At 41.4% G+C, this 17,848-nt stretch overlaps 1 protein-coding gene across 1 annotated transcript in view; it reads right to left on the reverse strand.

The window, feature by feature from the left end:
- INTS3 (integrator complex subunit 3) overlaps nt 1–17,848 on the reverse strand; it is an 883,995-nt gene that overhangs the window by 397,341 nt on the left and 468,806 nt on the right. Inside the window, 2 exon segments of the mRNA XM_053719732.1 lie at nt 13,739–13,807; nt 13,886–14,039. Coding sequence (XP_053575707.1) covers nt 13,739–13,807; nt 13,886–14,039 — 223 coding nt within the window.

Below are 17,848 nucleotides of genomic sequence, written 5' to 3' on the forward strand. Positions count from 1 at the left end.
TCTACATGATATCAGGAACACCAAACCAAGCCTGGATATGGGATATGCTGATTTTTTGTGTGTGTTCCATCTCCATAGAACATTTTCATAGTCAAGGATGTTTTTCTGGCTTGGTGTGCAACCTTTAAAGAACATTTTTAGCTTTCAACAGTTTATTCTCTCCCTTACACTCCAACATTATAGAGAATTGAATTCCCTATAGGCATAACGCCCAACCGTGATTCACAACAGAGTATACATAACGTATCCATTTTTACCTTATTGTAAATTGAAACTTAGAGAAAATTAGTAGTATATGCTTTTAGCCTATTTTATTCATGGTAGGCCTCTCAGTCATCAATACACATACTAACCAATATGATTCACTTCTAAATCCTTCAATTTTTGTGGATTTTTGGTTTACCCCCATTCCTGTTAAGCCTTACTAGGATGCTGAACTAATAAATAGGAGTATACAGACATCTTTTCAATGGGATAAAATCACCTTTCTGGGAAATCAGAATTTTCTGTCATTTTAAAATGTATCTAATATTCGCATGGCTAGATATTTCATACCTAATATTATGCATAAAATTGCAAGACAGTAAAAAGTGACAAATTAAAACATTTCTCTTCTGATTTTTAATTATTACTTTTTTAACAATATAAGGAAGCAATCACACATTTATGGGGTTGGGAAGGGCTTAATGGAGGCTTAAAGGGACATGAAAACCAATGTATCCTTCATGATTCAGATAGAGTATGCCATTTTAAATAACTTTCCAACTTATTTCTGTTATCTAATTTGTTTGGTTCTCATTGTATCCCTTGTTGAAAAGTATACCCAGGTAGACTTGATCGTTGCTGATTGGTTTCCTGCACAAATATGCATCTTGCTATTGGCTTTCAGCCAACTCCAAGTAGTGCATTGCTATTCCTTCAACAAAGGATACCAAGAGAATGAAGCAAATTAGATAATAGAAGTCAATTTGAAAGTTGTTTAAAATTGTATCATCTATCTGAATCGTGAATGAAAAGTTTTGCGTCCCTTTAATGTGGGAAAATAAAAATGTGTATTTAAGAAATATGACTGTGTCCTCCCATAACTAAAAGTTATTTGCTAAAAAGCAGGACCTCTGAAAATAATGGCAGTACAATTTGTATGATTTACACACAGCAAAAAGTTTACATTTTTTTGTAAATGCAAATAGCTAAAACCAGTTGCGTGGCAAGGAATCAAACAATTCAAATCAAATTATTTTAATGCCCTTTAACTTTACAGCAGGACATTTATAAGAATCCCTTTACTGAAAAGTTAGTAAAGGTGAAAACCTGCATCAAAATAAATGGTCTAAAAATTAAATTTATGCTTACCTGATAAATGTATTTATTTCTTGACACAGTGAGTCCACGGATCATCAGTAATTACTATTGGGAATATCACTCCTGGCCAGCAGGAGGAGGCAAAGAGCACCACAGCAAAGCTGTTAAGTATCACCTCCCTTCCCTCAAACCCCAGTCATTCGACCGAAGGAAAAGGAGAGAAAGGATGTAACACAAGGTGCAGAGGTGCCTGAGGTTTCTAAAACAAAAAGACTGTCTGAACAAACAGGGTGGGCCATGGACTCACCGTGTCAAGAAATAAATACATTTATCAGGTAAGCATCAATTTCGTTTTATTTCTATTGACACGGTTAGTCCACGGATCATCAGTAATTACTATTGGGAATCAATACCCAAGCTAGAGGACAGAGATAAGGGTGGGACATGCCCTCGTGGAATGAGTCGTGATTCTCTCAGGGGGCTGCCGTCCAGCAGTTTCATAGGCAAAACGGATTAAATTCCTCAGTCACAGAGAAAGGGACGTAGCCGTAGCTTTCTGACCCTAGCGTTTCCCAGAGAAAACAACAAACAAGGAAGAGGACTGGCAAAATTCCTTAGTCGCTGCAAATAGTACTTCAACGCACGTACCACATTTGGGTTGTGCAACAAACGCTCCTTATGAGAAGATGGGTTAGGACACCGAGAAGGAACAACGATTTCTTGGTTAATTTTCCTATCCGAAACCACTTTGGGAAGGAAACCTAACTCAGTAAGTAGAACCACCTTATCGGAATGGAATATAAGGTAAGGGGATTCACACTGCAACGCCGAGAGTTCAGAGACTCTTCAAGCAGAAGAGATTGCAACAAGAAACAAAACTTTCCAAGATAACATCTTAATATCTAAGGAATGCAAAGGCTCAAACAGAGCCTGCTGAAGAACTCTAAGAACAAGGTTTAGACTACAGGGAGGAGTAAAATGCTTAAACACAGACCTGATTCTAGCCAAGGCCTGACAGAAGGATTGGACATCTGGCACATCCGCCAAACTTTTGTGCAACAATATAGATAATGTAGAAATTTGACCCTTCAAGGTACTTGCAAATAATCCCTTCTCCAGACCTTCCTGGAGAAAAGACAAAATCCTAGGAATCCTAAATTTACTCCAAGAGAACCCTTTTGATTCACACCAGAACAGATACTTGCACCATATCTTTTGGTAAATCTTTCTAGTCACCGGCTTACGAGCCTGGATCAAGGTCTCAATGACCGCCTCCGAAAAACAACGCTTAGAAAAAATTAAGCGTTCAATATCCAAGCAGTCTGCTTCAGAGAAGATTTGGATGAAAGAAGGGCCCTTGAAGTAGAAGGTCCTTCTTCAGTGGAAGTCTCCAAGGTGGAAGAGATGACATCTCCACTAGGTCTGCATACCAGATCCTGCAAAGGCCACGCTGGTGCAATGAGGATCACTGATGCCCTCTCCTGTTTGATTCGAGCAATGACCCGTGGAAGGAGAGTGAACGGAGGAAATAGGTAAGCTAGACTGAACTTTCAAGGAACCGCTAGAGCATCTATCAGTAAAGCCTGAGGATCCCTTGACCTCGACCCGTACCTCAGGAGCTTGGCATTCTGTCGAGATGCCATGAGATCCAGCTCCGGCTGTCCCCATTTGAGGATCAGACTGGAAAACACCCCCGAATGAAGTTCCCACTCCCCCAGGTGAAAAGTTTGTCTGTTCAGAAAATCAGCTTCCCAATTGTCCACTGCTGAAATGTGGATCGCAGATAGACAGCAATTGTGGGTCTCCGCCCACTGAATAATCTTGGTTACCTCTGCCATGGCCAAGGAACTCAGAGTTCCTCCCTGATGGTTGATGTAAGCCACTGACGTTATGTTGTCAGACTGGAATCTGATAAACCGGGCTGAAGCTGAAGCCAGGCCAGTAGAGCATTGAAGATTGCCCTCAACTCTAGAATGTTTATGGGAAGAACTGACTCCACCAAAGTCCATAGACCCTGAGCCTTCAACGAGCCCCAGACTGCTCCCCATCCCAGCAGGCTGGCATCCGTGGTCACAATCACCCAGGTAGGTCTGCGGAAGCAGGTTCCCTGGGATAGATGTTCCTGAGACAACCACCACGGAAGAGAGTTCCTTGTCGCCTGATCCAGTTCTAACCGCTGAGCATGCAGAGCTGTAAAGGTCTGAGATGGAACCGAGCAAACAAAATGATGTCCATAGCAGCCACCATCAGACCGATTACCTCAATACATTGGGCCACTGACGGCTGGGGAGAGAACTGAAGGGCAAGACAAGAGTCTAAGACCTTTGTTTTTCCGACCTCCGTTAGAAATATTTTCATTGATAGAGAATCTATTATGGTTCACAAGAACACTACCCTTGTAGCTGGAATCAAGGGATTCTTTCCCAAACTCACCTTTCATCCGTGATAGCACCGAAAAGATAACAAGATCTCTATGTGGGAGTTTGCTTGATGAAAAGAATGTCGTCCAGGTAAGGCGCCACTGCAATGCCCCGCAACCGAAGCACCGCCAACAGCACTCCCAGAACCTTTGAGAAAATTCTGTGCGCTGTGGCAAGGCCGAATGGAAGAGCCACAAACTGATAATGTTTGTCTAGAAACGCGAACCTCAGAAACCTGTGATGATCCCTGTGGAAGGGAAAATGCAGGTACGCTTCCTTTAAATCGACTGTTGTCATGAACTGACCCTCTTGAACCAACGGAAGAATGGAACGAATAGTTTCCATCTTGAAGGACGGTAATCTGAGGAACTTGTTTAGACTTTTGAGGTCTAAAATTGGTCTGAAAGTTCCCTCCTTTTTGGGAACCACGAACAGATTGGAATAGAATCCCAGACCCTGTTCCTGCATTGGCACAGGATCTATCACTCCCAGGTGGGAAAGATCCTGGACACAATGTAAGAACGCCTCTCTTTATCTGGTCTACAGATAATCTTGAGAGGAGGAACCTGCCCCTGGGAGGAAAAGTCTTAAACTCTAGTTTGTATTTTGTATCCCTGGGACACAATGTCCACCGCCCAGGGATCCGGAACATCCCGAATCCAGGCTTGAGTGAAGTGAGAAAGTCTGGCCCCAACAAGATGCGCTCCCGGATCGGGGGCCGACCCTTCATGCTGACTGACTCGTTAACTGGCTTCTTAGATTGCTTCCCCTTGTTCCAAGGCTGATTGGACTTCCAGGAAGACTTGGACTGTTCCTGCTTGGAAGAGGGAGGGGAAGGTTTACCTTTTAAAGTGTCAAAAGGAACGAAAATTACTCTGACATCCTTTCTGTTTATTTCTCTCATCCTGAGGGAGGAAATGTCCCTTTACTCCCGTAATATCTGAAATTATTTCGGCCAAGCCCGGCCCAAACAAGGTCTTAACCTTGTAGGGAATCGCTAAAAGCTTAGACTTAGATGACACATCTGCAGACCAGGACTTCAACCATAAGGCTCTGCTGGCCAGAACAGCGAACCTAGACATTTTTGCTCCCAACTTAATGACTTGTAGGGAAGCATCCGTGAGAAAGGAATTGGCCAACTTAAGAGCCTTGATCCTGCCCTAGATCTCTTCAAGGGGAGTATCTGTCTGAATAGAATCAGACAACGCATCAAACCAGTAAGCCGCTGCTCTGGTGACAGTAGCAATACACACCACAGGTTGCCATTGTAACCCCTGGTGTACATACATCTTTTTAAGTAACCTCTCCAACTTTTTTTTTCATAGGATCCTTAAAGGAACAGTTATACTCTATGGGAGTATAACTTAGGGACCATCTGCCAAGACTCCTTGATAGAGTCAGCTATTGGAAACATCTTCTAAAAATCGGGGATGGAGAAAAAGGGATACCAGGTCTCTCCTATTCCCGTGCAATAATCTCTGTAGCCCGGTCTGGTACAGGAAAAACCTCCACCGCGGAAGGTACATCAAAGTATTTGTTTAGCTTACTAAACTTCTTAGGATTGAATACGACAGTTGTGTCAGAGTCGTCCAAGGTAGCCAAAACCTCCTTAAGTAAATGGAGGTGTTCTAACAAACCTGAAGGATACAACTTCAGCATCAGAAGAAGGAATTACACTATCTGAGATTTCACCCTCAGATGCTACCGCAGTATCTTCCTCCTCAGACCTCTGGGAGGGAACTTTCGGAATAGCCACGACTGTGTCAGAAACATTTCTCATTGATTCTTTACATTTCCTCTTGCGCTTTCCCTGCAGCATGGGAAAAGCAGACAGCGCATCAGTTACCGCAGAGGATATGTGGGTATCAATGTCTTGCAAGGTAACTCCAACCGGAGTGTGAGAGGAAACGCAGGGCAATGCATGTGTAGACGATAATGTTTGGGATGCTTGAGGAGAAAGCTGCGGCATATCTTGAACAGGAGACCCCTGAACAGCATCCGCCTTAGCTAATGATGGCTCAGATTCAAAAAGTCTATCCCTGTAATGCAATGTTCTTTCAATACATGAGGAACAAAAAGGGATTGGTGGTTCCACATTGGAATCAAAACACAAGCTACATGTAACGTTTTGCAGGGCCTCTTGGTCCATCTTTACCCAATAACCAGACAAAATAAATAAAACTGCTTTTATTTAACTTTGAAAAATATCAACAACAACAACAAAAAAACGTTACTGTCAATTTTGAAATAAACCTTTAGTTTTTGTCTTTTATCTACCGCAAAGCAGCAGCTCACTATAAACCTCAGACAGCCTCTTCACCTCAGCACTCTTTGCTGAGGTGCCTACCTGTCCTGCTGGTAACCGGAATCAAAGCTTTTTCAACGATCCGGACTCAACCCAGAGCTGCTCAAAACGGCTACGAGGCAAACGCTAGCAGAGCCGCAACAATTACATCCACTCCAGAATTTACAGGAAGTGAACCGAAAAGGCGTGCAACACTAACTTGCCGTCTCAGAAAAGCCTGCCTTTCTTATTCGTGGGCGTACCTTAACAGAAACTGTCCGGCCGCCATTAACTGCAATGTAGTGCCGCTGACAGAGTTAGTAAAAAACACTACAGATTCTCCACCAAGTCTGGATCCAAACTGGAATAATAAAAAATATAACTGAGCCTCTCCAAAAGATTTTCGTCCCCAGTGTCTGCATAAACTGCCTACTTTAATCCTATTAACCCTAAATAAGATTACTAGTATGTAACGTCCAAACAGACTTAACTGTTGAAGTGCCATATTCTCTCTTACCCAAGAAAATAAAATTAGTCACTTACCTGTATTTCGATCCGCCCGGCAGCAGGGCAGCTCACCTTGTATGAGAGGGCATCATCCCCCACATGGACCCGTGGAAAATTAGGAAAGACTGAATAATCCTACTCAAGCTTTCAGGATAGGGCAGCAACAACTATTTGGGAGGCGCAGTGAGGATTATACCCCACAAGTTCCCAATTGCTTAAAAGCCACCACTGCTCTACTGAAGAGACTGACGTGGGCTACGGGGTAAACCCCAGGAAAGATCAGAACAAACCTGCTATGCTTTAAAATAATAAAATCTCGATTGAAGAATTTTCTTTCAGACACCTAAACTTTACCACGTCCTTGCAACGCAGGCAAAGAGAATGACTGGGTTTTGAGGGAAGGGAGGTGATACTTAACAACTTTGCTGTGGTGCTCTTTGCCTCCTCCTGCTGGCCATGAGTGATATTCCCAATAGTAATTACTGATGATCCGTGGACTCACCTTGTCTTTAGAAAAAAATAAACAATTTTTTTGTGAAATAAGAACAAACATTACCAAATTGAAAGCAAAACACAAAACCCCCAGTTTGCTGACAAACCATGTGACTTTAATTAGAATGCCAGTATCTAGACTCAGGAAACCCATATGTGGATAAAAAAAAACAACTAAATTTATGCTTACCTGATAAATTGATTTCTTCTATGGTAAGACGAGTCCACGGATTCATCCTTTACTTGTGGGATATTATCCTTCCCTACAGGAAGTGGCAAAGAGCACCACAGCAGAGCTGTCTATATAGCTCCTCCCTTAGCTCCACCCCCCAGTTATTCGACCGAAGGTACAAGAAGAAAAAGGAGAAACTACAAAAAAGGCAACCAAAAGGCAAGAGAGGTAGCCGTAGCTTTTTGACCTCTACGTTTTCCAGAATAGACAACAAAGAAGATGTTTGACGAAAATCTTTGGTCGCTTGCAAGTAAAACTTTAAAGCACAAACCAAGTTGTGCAATAGACGCTCCTTCTTAGAGGAAGGATTAGGACACAGAGAAGGAACAACAATTTCCTGATTAATATTCTTATTAGTAACAACCTTAGGAAGGAATCCAGGTTTGGTACGCAGAACCACCTTATCAGCATGGAAAACAAGATAAGGCGAGTCGCATTGCAATGCAGATAGTTCAGAAACTCTTCGAGCCGAAGAGATAGCAACTAAAAACAGAACTTTCCAAGATAGAAGCTTAATATCTATGGAATGCATAGGTTCAAACGGAACTCCTTGAAGAACGATATTCAAACTCCATTGCTGAATCAATTGTGCAAACACCTCCGGATGGAGTTCCCACTCCCCCGGATGAAAAGTCTGACGACTTAGAAAATCCGCTTCCCAGTTCTCCACTCCTGGGATATAGATTGCTGATAGATGGCAAGAGTGAGTCTCTGCCCATCAAATTATTTTGGTAACCTCTATCATCGCTAGAGAACTCTTTGTTCCCCCCTGATGATTGATATATGCTACAGTCGTGATATTGTCCGACTGAAATCTTACGAATCTGGCCTACGCCAGCTGAGGCCACGCCGGAAGCATGTTGAATATCACTCTCAGTTCTAGAATATTGATTGGGAGGAGAGTCTCCTCCTGAGTCCACAAACCCTGTGCTTTCAGGGAATTCCAGACTGCACCCCAGCCCAATAGGCTGGCATCCGTCGTCACTATGACCCACGCTGGCCTGCGGAAACCCATTCCCTTGGACAGATGATCCTGTGACAACCACCAAAGAAGAGAGTTTCTGGTCTCTTGGTCCAGATTTATCTGAGGAGATAAATCTGCATAATCCCCATTCCACTGTTTGAGCATGCAAAGTTGCAGTGGTCTGAGATGCAAGCGAGCAAACGGAACTATGTCCATTGCTGCTACCATTAAACTGATTACCTCCATACACTGAGCCACTGACGGCCGAGGAATGGAATGAAGAGCTCGGCAGATGGATAAAATCTTTGAGTTCCTGACCTCCGTCAGAAAATTTTTCATGTCCACCGAATCTATGAGAGTTCCCAGGAATGGAACTCTTGTGAGAGGGATAAGTGAACTCTTTTTTACGTTCACTTTCCACCTGTGAGATCTTAGAAAAGCCAACACGATGTCCGTGTGAGACTTGGCTAGTTGGTAAGTTGATGCCTGGATTAAGATATCGTCCAGATAAGGCGCCACAGCTATGCCCCGCGGCCTTAGAACCGCCAGAAGGGACCCTAGCACCTTTGTGAAAATTCTGGGAGCCGTGGCCAACCCGAAGGGAAGAGCCGCAAACTGGTAATGCTTGTCCAGAAAGGCGAACCTGAGGAACTGGTGATGATCTTTGTGGATAGGAATGTGTAGATACGCATCCTTTAAGTCCACAGTGGTCATATATTGACCCTCCTGGATCAATGGCAAAGTAGTCCGAATGGTCTCCATCTTGAAGGATGGGACTCTGAGGAATTTGTTTAGGATCTTGAGATCCAAAATTGGTCTGAAAGTTCCCTCTATTTTGGGAACCACAAACAGATTGGAGTAGAACCCTTGCCCCTGTTCTGTTTCCGGAACTGGGCAGATCACTCCCATGGAATATAGGTCTTCTACACAGTGTAAGAACGCCTCTCTTTTTGTCTGGTTTACAGACAATTGAGAAAGATAGAATCTCCCCTTTGGGGGAGAATCTTTGAAATCTAGAAGATACCCCTGGGTCACAATTTCTAATGCCCAGGAATCCTGAACGTCTCTTGCCCAAGCCTGAGCGAAGAGAGAAAGTCTGCCCCCTACTAGATCCGGTCCAGGATCGGGGGCTACCCCTTCATGCTGTCTTGGTGGCAGCAGCGGGCTTCTTGGCCTGTTTACCCTTGTTCCAAGCGTGGTTAGGTCTCCAGACTGACTTGGATTGAGCAAGATTCCCCTCTTGCTTTGCGGCAGGGGAAGAGGAAGAGAGACCACCTTTGAAGTTTCGAAAGGAACGTAAATTATTTTGTTTGGTCCTCATCTTATTCGTCTTATCCTGAGGAAGGGCATGGCCTTTCCCTCCAGTGATGTCTGAAATTATCTCTTTCAGTTCAGGCCCGAATAGGGTCTTACCCTTGAAAGTGATGGCTAAAAGCTTAGCTTTTGATGACACATCAGCAGACCAGGACTTAAGCCATAACGCTCTACGCGCTAAAATGGCAAAACCTGAATTCTTCGCCGCTAATTTAGTCAACTGAAAAGCGACATCTGTAATGAAAGAATTAGCTAGCTTGAGAGCCCTAATTCTACCCAGAATATCCTCTAATGGAGTCTCAACCTGAAGAGCCTCTTCCAGAGCCTCGAACCAAAAGGACGCTGCAGTAGTTACAGGAACAATGCACGCTATAGACTGGAGAAGAAAACCTTGATGAACAAATATTTTCTTCAGGAGACCCTCTAATTTTTTATCCATAGGATCTTTGAAAGCACAACTGTCCTCGATAGGTATAGTTGCACGCTTAGCTAGGGTAGAAATAGCTCCCTCCACCTTAGGGACCGTCTGCCACGAGTCCCGCACGGCGTCTGATATGGGAAACAATTTCTTAAAAGTAGGAGGGGGAGCAAACGGAATACCTGGTCTATCCCACTCCTTAGTAACAATTTCCGAAATCCTCTTAGGGACCGGAAAAACATCAGTGTAGGCAGGAACCTCTAGGAACTGTCCATTTTACACAATTTCTCTGGAACTACAATAGGGTCACAATCATCAAGAGTCGCTAAAACCTCCCTGAGCAATAAGCGGAGGTGTTCTATTTTAAATTTAAAAGCCGTCATATCTGAATCTGTCTGAGGGAACATATTTCCTAAGTCAGAAATCTCTCCCTCAGCCAGCAAATCCCTCACTTCAGAACATTGTGAGGGTACATCGGATATGGCTAATAAAGCGTCAGAAGGCTCAGCGTTTGTTCTCACACCAGACCTGCTGCGCTTCCCCTGCAACCCAGGCAGCTTAGATAAAACCTCTGTGAGGGTAGTATTCATAACTGCGGCCATATCTTGCAGGGTGAAAGAATTAGACGCACTAGAAGTACTTGGCGTCGCTTGTGCGGGCGTTAAAGGTTGTGACACTTGGGGAGAATTAGATGGTATAACCTGATTCTCTTCTGACTGAGAATCATCCTGCAACATACTTTTAGTAGCTAAAATATGTTCTTTACAATTTATTGACCTTTCAGTGCATGAGGGACACATTCTAAGTGGAGGTTCCACAATGGCTTCTAAACATATTGAACATTGACTTTCCACAATGTCAGACATGTTGAACAGGCTAGTAATGACTACAAACAAGCATGAAAACACTTTATTTAGTGAAAAAAATAATCATGCACACACGTTCTGCAAAACAGCCTAAACATGCACCAAATTTTTCAAAATTTTGTATGTAGACACACTATAGGTAGTTAGATTGCACCACAATTTTTTTTTTAACAATTTCGATCGAAAATAGGCCCAGATCCTGAAAAAAACACTCCCAGCACCTTGCCACAGCCCTGCTGTGGCCCTACCTGCCCTCAGGGATCGAAAGTGTGGGGTAAAAGCTTTGATTTGGCCCAAAACATACACCAGGGCCCTCAGGAGTTAGAGCTTGCTGCTTACTGACAAAACTAACTGCGCATCTGAGGCGTGAAAATAGGCCCCGCCGCCCATCTCACCCGATGTTTCCTCAGCCTTCAAGAACCGCACCAGAGCGGTTATAACTAGCAATGTGGGTTCTAAGACCCGAAAATTAAGCCATGTGTGCCCTTAATAAAGTTGCCCAAAACGTTTATTGCCCACAAAAACGTTAAAGCACTCCCAAATTAAAAAACGTTTGCTCACAAACATTTGCCATTCAGCGTCAACCATATTAGTAATTGGCCCCATATGCAAGCTAAGTAATGCCCTTCTTTTAGCTCTAGGATTACTGCTTACCCTTACCCTCCTGGGTATAATGTCAGCCTTTCTGAAATACACAGTCTCTCCAGAAAAATATGACTGAACATACCTCATTGCTGCATAGCATGAAACTGTTCCTCACACTGAAGTTTCCTGTACTCCTCAGCCTCTGTGGGAACAGCAATGGACCTTAGTTACAAATGCTAAGATCATCATCCTCCATCTGCTGCCTGAGAGTAAATAGTACACACCTGTACCATTTAAAATAAACTCTTGCTTGAAGAAATTAAAAAACTAATATTTTATCACCTCTTTCACTTTACCCTTCCTAGTACTTAGAGTAGGCAAAGAGAATGACTGGGGGGTGGAGCTAAGGGAGGAGCTATATAGACAGCTCTGCTGTGGTGCTCTTTGCCACTTCCTGTAGGGAAGGATAATATCCCACAAGTAAAGGATGAATCCGTGGACTCGTCTTACCTTTATAGAAGAAATGGTGCTAACCAGTAGCATTATTGGGTGCCAAATTTGATCACACTACAGCACTAAAGTTCTAATTGCAAAGAAACAAAACAGCAGCACATTTAACAGGACCTTCAAGAGACCTACAGCAAATCTACCACACAACCCAAACACCAATAATGCAATTACATTAAACAGAATATATATATAAAATTATATAAAAAATTTTTTATATAAAAATGTATATAAAATGACAGTTAAAGTAACTGGTGGCAGAAATATAAAACAATGGGCTTCTGTCCTTGTCCAGAGGACAGAATAAAAAATAACCACTGAGAGGAAGCATAATAATACCCACAAAGGTAGGGTTTCTAGTTTTGTTTTTTTTTGCCCAGCTCTAAGGGCCAATCTGCGAGTGCTACAAGGGTGAGCCAAAGGTAATTTTTAATAAAATAAAAGCCAATATTTTAGTATCTTTAATGATAAAAGTTGTTGACTGCAATACCCATAGGGGGCAAGAAACAGGGTCCACTGTTGGAAGCTAGAGTAGGGACAAATGGTATGAATTAGTGCAATAGCATAGCAATTAAAGGGCCATGATACCCAAATGTTGAAACACTTGAAAGTGATGCAGCATAGCTGCAAAAAGCGGACTATAAAATATCACCTGAACGTCTCTATGTAAAAAAGAAAGACATTTTACATCAAAATGTCCTAAGTATTCACACACCATTGTAAAGGACATTAAGCAGCAAATCAGTATGTCTGTCCCGAGACAGGCAAGGGAGTGAGCTTCATGCACACTTATGTTATTTCCCTATTCAGTTTAAGTAAGCTTATTAATAAATCTCAGAGTTAAAGGGACATAATACTCATATGCTAAATCACTTGAAACTGATGCAGTATAACTGTAAAACGCTGACAGGAAAATATCACCTGAGCATCTCTATGTAAAAAAGGAAGATATTTTACCTCACAATCTCCTCAGCCCAGCAGAGTAAGTTCTGTGTAAAAAGTTATACTCAGCTGCTCCCAGCTGCAGGTAAAAAAATAAAAAAAAAATGAAGAAATGAACAGCAGCCAATCAGCATCAGCAGTGCTGAGGTCATGAACTCTTACTGTGATCTCATAAGATTTGACTTAACTCTCATGAGATTTCATAGTAAGCTTCCTTTACCTGATTGGTGAAATAATTTGAGAGTGCACGATGCTAGTCCCTTCAGATGTCCCAGGACAGACACACTAAAATGCTGCTTAGAAATCCTTTACAATGGGAGGTGGCTACTGAGGAACTTTTGAGGTAAAATATCTTTCTTTTTTACATAGAGATGTTCAAGTGATATTTTCTAATCAGCTTTTTACAGCTATGCTGCATCACTTTCAAGTGTTTAAACATTTGGGTATTATGGCCCTTTAAGTGAAATCTCATGAGATCACTGTAAAAGAGTTAATGACCTTAGCACTTTTAATGCCGATTGGCTGCTGTTCATTTCTTCCTTCCTTCCTTTTTTTAACCTGCAGCTGGACAGCAGCTGAAGAATAACTTTTCACACAGGACTTAATCTAGTAAACTGAGGAAATTGTGAGGTAAAATATCTTCCTTTTTTAAATAGAGATGCTCAGGTGATATTTTCCTGTCAGCTTTTAACAGTTATACTGTATCAGTTTCAAGTGATTTAGCATATGAGTATTATGTCTCTTTAACATAAGGAAACATTTGTAAAATAAACAAAGCATTACTGTTATTTATTCCTTTAAGAGTTTATTATTACCACAAGCATTTTTGCACTAATCATTATCCTCCATGACACTAAATTCAAGGGGACCTAAGCAGAAAAACAAAGGATAAAAGTGATACCTACCTGTGCAGAGTCTATGACAGCCACAATCATATTCAGAAGCTCTCCACTACGAAGAGTTTCATCTGGAAACTAAAATGAGAAGCAGTGTAAGTGGAGAAGGTAGCTCTCAAAGGGGTCCTGACAGGGAGTAATATTGAGTGGTCTCACCTCACTGTATATAGAAGGTGTTAGGTAGCACAAAAGTCGAACATCATCCTCTTGGCAGGCTTTCATGTCCATCATTAGACAGGTGTGAAGGTCTCCTAGCTGCGTAGCTTGAGCAAATGATTCATACAGATTCATCTTGCCAGATGCTGCCTTACTGGAATAGTAATGCATGGAAGGAAGAAGGAAGGACAAGTGGGGAGAAAAGGAAATTGTAGAGAAGATGGTAGGAAGCATTAACAAGGGATCAGGGCAGAGAGGTGAGTAAAAGAGAGAGGAACAGAAGAGAACAGAGGGGGAAGTATGAAAGAAAGAGATGCAAGAAAGGGTGTTGGGGAAAAAGATAAGAGGGGTAGAAAGATACACAGCATAAGAAAGAACAGGGGGTGGGGCAGGTAGATAGAAAAGATGAAGAGAAAAGAAGGAAGAAGGGAAACAAAGGTGTGAAGTGAAAAATATACAGGAGAAAGAGAGAAAAAGGGTGGAGTAGAGATAAAGTGGAGAATGTAGAAAGGAATAGATAGTGACCACAGAGATACATGAGGGAGAGGGAAATGGAAGATTGTAAAGGAGGAAGGGGGCAAAGATAGAAAGAAGAAAGGGCAGAATGGAGAATAAAACATATTAGGGTCAAGTAGGACAAGAGTAAGATGAGGAAATGCATACAAGAGAAAAAGTAGAAAGAAAGGGGAAGGGGAAAAGAAAACAGACACATTTAGTTAGCAAGGTGGGTAAAAATTGTTAAGGAACAAAAGTATCAATAGTGAGTGACTAGTGGACAAGAATAAAACCAAAAATGATCATATTTAGGGTTGAGAAGAATAAAAATGTATTAAGTTCAAGTGAAGGTGGAATTACAACAGATCTAACAAATACAATTAGCACTATTCCTGCTTTCTTTTAAGTGATCATCTCTGGCAGTGAATGGGTTAGGAGTGGGTGATGAAATAGAACAACAGTCTTGCTTTTTAATTAATTAGCTGTAATGAAGCAACAGGATGAAGCACAAGGAACTGGATGTCATTAGACAGGATGAAACCATTAATAGAGAGGTTTAACTATCGCTTTGCTGAAACAAACCGTTACAAAGAGGACAAGATGCAAGGTATCCTGTTCTCTTACCTGCATCAAATAATCTGTTATGTCTCCGGGAATCTAATAAAAGAAAATCTTAGACCTCATAAGGGGACAAAACTGCAAAGAAATGTATTCCCCGTCTCTTAAGATAGTACAGTAAATGATTGTCTTCTCGAGCAATCTCATCACCTGCAGGTGGTCTGCTATTACTAATGAAATGATTCAGTTGAATTATTTGTAGAATTTAAAAGAGAAGAACACAGAGGCGTCCAATGGCCTAATACCACAAAGACCACAGTGAAAAAAGAATAGTAAAAAAACTACTTGCAAACAAACTGCACCTTAAGGTGCAAAGAAGCAGACTGGAACCTCACAGTTGCCCAGCAAACTGGATGAGCGCAGCCGTATATCGAGGAATGGTTCCTCGCCTGTGGGGTTCAACAGTGTTCCTAGAGGTAGAGATACAGAGCCAACATAGCCCAGCACAGTTTTGTACAATTGTATGTGTGTAAAGAATAAACACACTTACGTATTTCAAAGCACCACCAGGTGCATTACCCACAGGTTGGAGCTTCTCAGCCGCCCAATTCCCAGGATTTCAGCAACCAAAGTTGTTTCCAAGTCGTATCACATACCCCACTTAATACGATATTATCCCATAGTATATGGGATTCCGTATTTACACGTATCACTTAGTCCTGCACAATCTCATTAGGAGTTATACCCTTATAGTATTGTATACCAAGAGGTACGGTTATTTTAGTTTTTTTTACACTATAGTTTCATAATTAATTACTATTCCACTCTAATTTAACCATATGGGTTATTACATTTCTTGTAATGGTTGTGGGCAGAATTTATACATTTATAGTAAATTTCCAGCACATTGGTATTTATATATTACATAGTGCAGATTAGGATTGATTTATTTGTAATAATAAGTTACTTCTTGAACATTTATTTCATTAAAATATGGTTAATTAACAAGGTTACATGTAGTTTCTGTTACAGTAATCTAATGTTGAACAAAAAATAAGGCTCTTTGTGATTCAACTGGTGTTTCAAACTGTTGTTACAAAACATGGGCTTATCAATAATTATACTGATTAGCATCATTTGACAAACAAATGTGGGTGGTTATCATGATACCCGGATGAGGGTTAAACAACAGCTGTTTCACTCACTATCATTGTCGGGTGAAATCTTCCGTGATCACATACGGTAGAATACTATAGTGCACTGATCTGTGATAGAGAAATAGAATACATAAGGATAAAGGTGCCCTCAAAGTTATATGTACCATGATAGTAATGTACAACATATATATGGATCCAGTCTGGTTACGGGAGGGAGGGGGTGGGTCCCTATGCACCAATAGGAGCTTATGCTTATTTCATCAGACTACCTGTATTATGATTGATTGATATTTATATGCTTATGTGGGATTAATTTGCGATGCATTATGCATACATGGGGGATATCCACTGTGTTACATTTTTGATACAATGTATGTTAAACATGAATATATTTAGATCTTATGGTTTACATAAAATTGGATTACTGTTTAGTTTACCATGTGTTTATTTGAGTATCTATAGCAACAATGTTTATTAGATAGGATACACATGTTGCTAATTAACATTGCACCTATCAGCTTTTATCATGTATCTTATATAGCAAGTGTATGTTCATTTTTTATTTCACTAGCCTGAGGAAACAGCCCCATAGAGGCTGAGAAACGCGTTGCTTTTAATAAAGTATTTTTTAATTTTATACACTTGCTGATGTGTTATATTTGGGGAGATTTGCTACACCCCTGAATTTTACTTGGAAATAACTTTTGTTGCTGAAATCCTGGGAATCAGTCAGCTGAGCGGCTGAGAAGCTCCAGCCTGTAGGTAATGCACCTGGTGATGCTTTGAAATACGTAAGTGTGTTTATTCTTTACACACATACAATTGTACAAAACTGTGCTGGGCTATGTTGGCTCTGTATCTCCTCCTCTAGGAACACTGTTGAACCCCACATGCGAGGAACCATTCCTCAATATACGGCTGCGCTCATCCAGTTTGCTGGGCAACTGTGAGGTTCCAGTCTGCTTCTTTGCACCTTAAGGTGCAGTCTGTGAGTAGTTTTTTTTTACTATTCTTTTTTCACTGTGGTCTTTGTGGTATTAGGCCATTGGGAGCCTCTGTGTTCTTCTCTTTTAGACTCATCGTTTACATCAGGATATTGACCCTCCTATGACAGAGACCTGACCTGTGCATATCTTTTGAAGCTACTTTTTTATCATTTGGACATTATTGGTTGTATGGACTTTCTTTTAGTAGCTAAATGATCAAATCCTTTACCTGTCAATTTTTTATATTTTATTTTTTTTAGATTATTTTGATGTGTGATTTTATATAATTTTTGTGATATCTATATTAAGATCGTCCCTGGAGGATTGGTGTGGTATTACACACCATATCTTTATTTTATATACAGTATTATTTGTAGAATTGCCTGTATCATACTCACTTGAGCATGTGAAACTCCTCCTTTGTCCGTTATAAAGTAGTGCAGTTGTGACCAACCTTGCCTGATTTTCAGAATCTATAACAGGTGTACTCCCCATTAGCAACCTTCATGTACTACCTTCTCTTCAGATGCGACAATCCCCAACCTTGCCTTCAGGTACCTAAGCAACTGTAACTTCTGGTAGCACAGCTGGGTTCTTGACCACCGGCAACACAGTATTCATGAGGCCCACTTTTATTACCATACTGTGACTGGCCCTAGAATACCAGTAGTTATTGAGATGTGCTGTCACCTCTCTTAAATACTTAAAATAACTTTGTTCCTCACTGACCAATACTTCAACTGATCTTCGGGTGTGATCCTCCATCC

The sequence above is a fragment of the Bombina bombina genome, chromosome 1, assembly GCF_027579735.1.
Source record: "Bombina bombina isolate aBomBom1 chromosome 1, aBomBom1.pri, whole genome shotgun sequence".
Classification (NCBI taxonomy): Eukaryota; Metazoa; Chordata; class Amphibia; order Anura; family Bombinatoridae; genus Bombina; species Bombina bombina.